This window comes from Durio zibethinus, chromosome 20 (assembly GCF_047325235.1).
Source record: "Durio zibethinus cultivar Kanyao isolate XHJ-2024 chromosome 20, ASM4732523v1, whole genome shotgun sequence".
NCBI classification, from domain to species: Eukaryota; Viridiplantae; Streptophyta; class Magnoliopsida; order Malvales; family Malvaceae; genus Durio; species Durio zibethinus.
The window spans coordinates 6,883,005-6,890,210 of NC_143181.1; the positions used below are offsets into that span (position 1 = coordinate 6,883,005).

The 7,206-nt window shown below is 27.4% G+C and overlaps 1 protein-coding gene across 1 annotated transcript; it reads left to right on the forward strand.

Annotated features, from left to right (window-relative positions):
* Positions 1-2,958: 2,958 nt before the first annotated feature.
* LOC111315003 (nuclear speckle RNA-binding protein B-like) lies at positions 2,959-4,375 on the forward strand. Its single transcript, XM_022916620.2, has one exon. It carries the CDS (start codon positions 3,323-3,325, stop codon positions 4,040-4,042), a length of 720 nt encoding a protein of 239 aa, XP_022772355.2. The 5' UTR covers positions 2,959-3,322; the 3' UTR covers positions 4,043-4,375.
* The last annotated feature ends 2,831 nt before the right edge of the window (positions 4,376-7,206 follow it).

A 7,206-nucleotide genomic window follows, 5' to 3' on the forward strand; every position in this document is an offset into this window, starting at 1 on the left:
AAAAATCGCAAATATAAAAAGAGCCTCAATTTGGAGGAATTAAAGGTGGTTTCGAGGTTTATTTTTTTGGCGAGAATGGAGGCCAGGGCGAGATAAGAGACAGAATGAGAAATGATGACAACTGGAGTGGTGGAGGAAAAGATTCCAAGCATTGATAGCCGCAGGTTTTGAATCAGTTCTAGGGAAATCTACCGCGCTTTCGGGAAAACCAACTATGAAACAAGAAAAAGCAAAAAGAGGAACATTTTGGTGAAATTTGGAAGTGAACCAACACCGATAAGTGACGATCGATGGTGAGGTGTGACGACAGCGACGGCGGTGCTGGCCAAAATCTGGGTTTGAAGGGCCTGAAAGTTGACTTTTTTATTAAGGAATAATTGAAATTGAAATTTGAAAAATAGGTTTAGACTTGTACTGGAACCCAGTGACCCAACCCAAACTAGCTCTAGAACCAACCCTAACCTGACTCAGTTTGCTTTTGTCACAGCCTGCTCCAAACCTAGCCCAATTTGTAGCCGTTAATTTGGTTCCTCCTTGGCCTTTAGTTTGACTTTGGATGTATGCCCAAAAGTTTCATTTGGGTATATTCCTTTCCTCATGACTATTTATTTTGTTCTATTTTTATTTAATTGTTTTAATGCTTGCAATTGTTATTTTGTTATTTAAAAATATATAAAAATATATATATGTTTTAGGAAACAATTATTTATGGATAATTATGTTATTGCAAAATTATTATTATAAAATATTAATAAATGAGAATAAATGAAAATTTTCCCAAAAATGAGATTTTATGGAAGTCTAAATAATGATTCTTAAGAAATTCATATATGAATTTTTTTTCTAAAACACTACTAAACTATTAGGATGTTTAAAAAAAATTTTAATACAAAAGATTTCATTTTTCTTTTCCTTAAAGAAAATCATTAAATGATGAAAACAAAAAGAGTGAAAAATAATAAATAATAAACAAAAAGAAATTAAACAAGATAATAGGTAATAAATAATAGAAAGAAATGAAAAAAAAAAAGCAAGATTATCAATATTTGTTTCATTATTTGTATTTCATGCACGTATATCATGTTTTATTATTTGTATTTCATGCATGTACATTAATCTTTAAAATAATATGAATTTTTTATGATAAGATTCTAAAAAAATTCAAGTAATGATTTTTAAAAAATCTTTAGATAAGAAAATTTTTCTAAAATGTTGTCCAATAATTGGGGCATTTACAATAATTTTCAATAAAAATTTTTCATTTATTTTGTATTTATTCAAAAATAAGAAATGAATTTTTATAAAAAAGAAATATTGTTTAAATTAAATTATGTGTATCATATTTTATTATTCATATTAGAATATTGTTTTAAAAATAAATATGACCTGTCAAATATGAGATTTTTTAAAAGTTATAATAGTGATTCTTAAAAAATCTCTAAATGAAAAAGTTTTTTCTAATATCATCAAAATATTGAAATATTTTTAAAAAATTTTTAATATATAAAGTGCATATTTATTTTTCAAGTAAAATATTAAATTAAAAAAAAAAGATGCTTTTGATTGCAATAAAACAAACCAACGAAATTATTTTTGAATATAAAAAATAAAATTATTTTTATCAAAGTCAATGGATAACATATGATTAATTAATATCATTTTTGAAATGGATGCTATAAGAATACTAATCCATCTCTACATATAATCGTACTTTTAAATTTGACTTTATTTTTTTTATAGATTCAAAAATAATTTTTTAATAAATTTTAACAAATTTTAAAAATTTATTAAAATGATAAATTTTATAAGTAATTAATCACACTTAAATAAAAAATAATGTGATGACTTCTTATTTTGATTTTTTAAAAAACTTGTCTCATGGTCCAAAACCGGTAAAAATAAAATATCATTTTATTAGCTAAAAATATAAATTGTTTTTATGATAAGTTTGTCATCCCAAATAATTTTCAAGTACCCTTTTCTTTTTCTTTAAAAAAAGTCAAGTAGCTAGCTAATTTATTACCCAATAGCCAACCTATTTGACTTGGCAATCCAAGTAGGTAGCTCTCTTTAATCTTTTATCAAGGAGCCATGGCCAAGAGCACGACAGCACAGGCTAAAGTCAAAGTTTCCAGAGCGGACCAAATCCTTTTGCAAGAAATCAAACACCATTTTCACCAAAAAGTTACTTAATTGATTACGTCATAGAGTTTTTTTTTTTTTTCATTCCACATTCGTTTCTAGTAAGTGATGCCCAATAAATGCAAGCAAATATGTGCCACAATTCAAAACACATAAATCATGTGAAGTATAAACTTAGCTAGGGTTTATACATAAAAATTGCAACCAGTTTAGCAATTGACTCAATTCACTGTAGGTGTGTGTGTTAGCTTATTCAAATCCCTTCTTAATTCCAATTGTTCTTGATTAAAAATAAATAAATAAATAAAATAGTAAGAATTATATGAGGAGATATAATTTTATGGAACTATGATTAATATAAGCCATCAAAAATAAATTCCATAAGAAAATGAACTAAGGGGTGTCGAATGTATATGGTACATGGACATTGATCCAAACAAATTTCAAAAAAAGACATAGCAAACACAAATTCAATCCCATAAAAGAATTATTGACTCTAAAATATGATTACATCCACTTATCAAGTATGTTCATTATTTTCGGAACAAGTTGAACATGAAAACTTTTTAAATTAAAGGTATCAAATCAATTTTCTTATGCAAAGAAGACCGAAATAAAGAAAAAATCGCATGTATTATAATTTGAACTCTAAATTCATTAAATATTAAATCTTAAGAGTAATTACATAAAAATTATGAATTTTTTCATATCAATTTAATGGACTGTTAGAGTGGCCTGTCTCAAGCATTTTCTTTCCTTGGTATATTAATTACTCCATAAATAAGTTTTCATGTACAAGCAACATCACCATTGCTATCTCTGACGTGGCAGTGACCCCTTCCACTTCACCTTAAAAACGCTTGAACAATTAAAAAGCAAAAAAGCTTGGACAATTTCAAACGCATTCGTAACACCAAGAAACCGGCCTCCGTTTCCCCCTAAAATATCACTATTCAAGTAGCCAAAGTTTACTAGATCATTTTCTTTCCCACAATAAATGGTCCTCCTTCATTTCCATTGACTTGCTCTCTCTTTATATACTTCTTGTCCCCCTTTTATTCATTGCTGCAAAATACAATAATTATGCTCTTAATTTTTTCTTGTTCATCATCATCCACCTATATTTTCCTTCGTCCTCCCACTTTTATTTTATTTTCAATACTGTCATTCAAAATTCAGTATGGATTCATCGTATTTTCCTATGAGTAAATCGCCAAGGAAAGAACTTCAAGGCCCTCGTCCAGCTCCTTTGAAGCTCCGTAAAGAATCGTACAAGATCAAGAAACCACCGTTGGCACCGCAACCAGTGCAACAACAACCGACACAAATAAGGCCTCCAGTAATCATCTACGCCGTGTCGCCAAAGGTGATCCATACAAACCCTAGCGACTTTATGAACCTAGTCCAACGCCTTACAGGCTCAACATCATCATCATCATCTTCATCGTCTTCGAGATCTTCATCGCTTCCACCATCAACAACCAATCATCCAATATTCAATGATACCAGTGATGCAATCTCACCAGCGGCAAGATTTGCTACTATAGAGAAGACAAAGTCAACAGAAGGGAAAAAGCAACCAATATTTAGTGAAGAAAACTTTGGGTTTGTAGAAGGCATAGAGATGAATCCAGGGGTTGAAAGGACAAGTTTCTTTCCAGGGATTTTGTCTCCAGGGCCGACCTCACTACCTCCAATATCACCAAACTTTTTCTCACCACCATCTGATCCAAACTCAATCAGTTTCTTCCATGATCTGAGTCCTGTTCTTCATGGAAACAAGAATTTCTTAGAAGGTAGTTTCATGCCTAGTCCTTCGAGCTTTAATATTTCACCTTATCTAATAACATCTCCTATTACTCCATCAATAGACCTTTTCAACAATTTCTTTGACCTTTAATTTCTTTTTTATCATTTGATTTATGGGGTTTCGGAAACGAAAGAAGATGTTTGTCAGAGTTGTGGATCGCATTTTTCCACAACTTGAACTGATGCTGAAGGTGGAGCACTAAAGTGAAATGTTACTATTTATTTTGGTTAGTTAGGTAGTTGTAATCTTCTTAATGGCCTTCTCTTTTCATTCTTCTACCAATTTTAATTTGGTGGGCCATCTGATAGGGCAGTTGTGGCTCAAAAGTCCTGTGATACCCATCTTTTTTTTTTCTTTTCTGATACAATTTTTTTTTCTCATATGTAGCAGCAATGTTAATATAATTTGAAAGCATTAACATAACATTTCTTTTCTTGCAGTTTTATATTTATCCTTTTGCATCATTATTTTTTCTTGATTTCTTGCAAATCTTGTGTTTCTAGCTTTTAAAATGTCACGTTTTGATGAGTCTAAATTTTGTTTAGTTATTGTCATCAATTTAATTTGTTTTAGCTTGATAGATACCATCAAGCCATTAAGTGCAGCAAAATTGCAGTCTGTTTTTCTTCATTTTCATGTCATTTTCTTATACAATGAATAGTCTGCTTATTTAGGCTGGTCAGGAAAAAAAATTCAGGAATGAAATAGAATGCAGTAGAGCTTTTTTATTACACTTTCTTTTTTTTTTAAAAAAAAAAAGAAAGCTTTTTAAGTGATCAAGAACACACAAAAAAAAGGGTCACAATAATGTTTGGTATATAAATTGAATCTACAATGCACGTACATACAAAACAGTTTTAAACTATAAAAAAAATTATTAAAGAACAAGAGTTACTTCAATTTGATCTAAATTAAAGCAATTGCTTTCTTTGATCAAGAAAAACGATAAATAAAAATTTAAAATAACAAACTATAACCAAAAAAAAAAAAAAAAACCAGGAAAATAAAATTAAAAAAATAAAATTCAAGGTATATATATATATATATATATTAAGGCTTCCTTTTCGCTGATGTTTTTATTTTTGTAATTTATCTCTTGTTTTTAATTTATTTTTCCTTTTCAATTAAAAACAAAAAAATAAATAATAAAAATATCAACAAAACAGAAGCTACATCGATCTCGCATCAACGGCAAAAAATAACCCTCACATACACTTGCATACACATATATTTTTATAGATACATACATACATACATGTATATAAATGAAGTTATTATTTGTATAACTTTAAGATAATGCTTTGATACTTTTTAAATATGGTCAATTCCAAGTTTCATTTTTTTTATTATGATTAACAGTTTCTTACATAAGAAAAAAAATTACTTTTTACTGGAAAAAATAATTAAATCAGAGCTTCAATATATTAGGTTGTCTGGCTCAATCAAAGTTCAATAATTAAAACCATTTTAATTTTCTGACCTTGTTTCCTACGGCCACCATTTCATCTTTTGATATACGTCCAGTAGTTGAAAATCAATACATTTCTTCAGAAGAAGGTTTTGAAAAATATTGGTTAAAGATTACGTCATGATTATTTCAAGACAATCACAAAGTTACGTCCTGTGCAAGGGGTTGGCCCTAGAAGACCAAGTCAAATATAATACTTTAATTACTGAATTAATCTTTCTATAATTATGTCTTTATTATTTTATTGCCAAAGATTCGTGGGAGAAGTTAAATAGGATCATGTCCAGTTAGATTTGAAAACTTTAACCATATGAAAACAAAAAAGTTAGATTTTGGTTGACGATCCAGATATAATTCGGTTTTATATATTAATATATCCATACGAAAAGATATCAATTTACACAATATAAAAATTTTTTATTTTTATATAATTTTTTAATCATTGATTTGAATTTACTCAAAAATTGAGATTAAGTTATTTTTTATTTTTTATTTATCTCTCATCTTTTAAATGTATTAAAATTAAAAATTTTTAAAATGTAAAATTAAAAAAATTTTACATTATATAAATTAATCCCTCATCTTCTATCTATACGTATATTGAGCTTTTTGTAGTTTGTTTATCAACCTAAAACACCCAAAAGATTGAATTAATTTTTAGGTTAAAGAAAATTACAAGAGTAATCGATTATACGGTGAAGATTTCAAGAGAACCATTAGTTAGCAATGAAATCTTTTCAAATTTTATTTGAAAATTTTAATCATTAGATGTTCTTTTATCAACGGCTTTTTCATGAAAAATGAAAAATAAATTCAAAAGAAGAAGGATCGATCAAATTACATAGTGTAAATTTTTTTTTTTTTTGTTTTTGCACATTTTTTAACATTTAATTTTAATAGATACAAAAGATGAAATTAAATTATTTTTTATTTTTTTTATTTTTATTTGTGTCTCTCAATTCTTAGATCTATTAAAATTAAAGATTAAAAAAATGTAAAACTTAAAAAATTTACATTATATTAATTAATCCATCCCCAGTATAAAATATTACCAACAAAATTTTTATCAATATAATTTTAAAAAAATTAAAAATTTGTTTATCACTGTCAAACAAAACCGAAAAAAAATTCTGTCGGAATATCGTAAGAATTTGTGGCCTAGAATTTTTCAATCCTCACCTGGAACTCCTTTAATTTGATTTCATTTAATGATTATGATTTGTAGATGAAATCAGCCGTACAATATACGAAGAACCATAATCTTCTTTTACTTTCAACTAATTTAGTATATATTATGCTAAAGTTTAGACTTGAATCACTAACTTGACTATTTTTTGCAACACGTGCGCAACATATAATACATGCAACTATTTCCCAAGATTTTTAGAAAAGAAACAGTTGATTTTGTATTCGAAAAACTATTGATTTTAGATATCAAGAAATAAAAAAAGCAAGAAGCAATTCTCATCAAACTGGTATGGCTTCTTATCATATACTGAGTTTGTTTTCTTTATGAAAAAGATAGTGAAGACTAGGGTAAAAATTAAAACAAAATGATATAAATGGAACAAAAAGAAACTAACTCAATTGAAGAACTTTTTAGAGAAGAGAAACTGTAACATGAAAAAGAAGAAAAGAAATAATTAAATATTAAAAGTTGTATATCAGACTTAATGAATATAATTTTTTAAAAATAACTATATAAATTAATTAAATTAAATTTTCATAAAATTTTTCTCCTCTCCACGAACTTGATCTACATTAGTTAAAGACGAAGCTTGCTTTG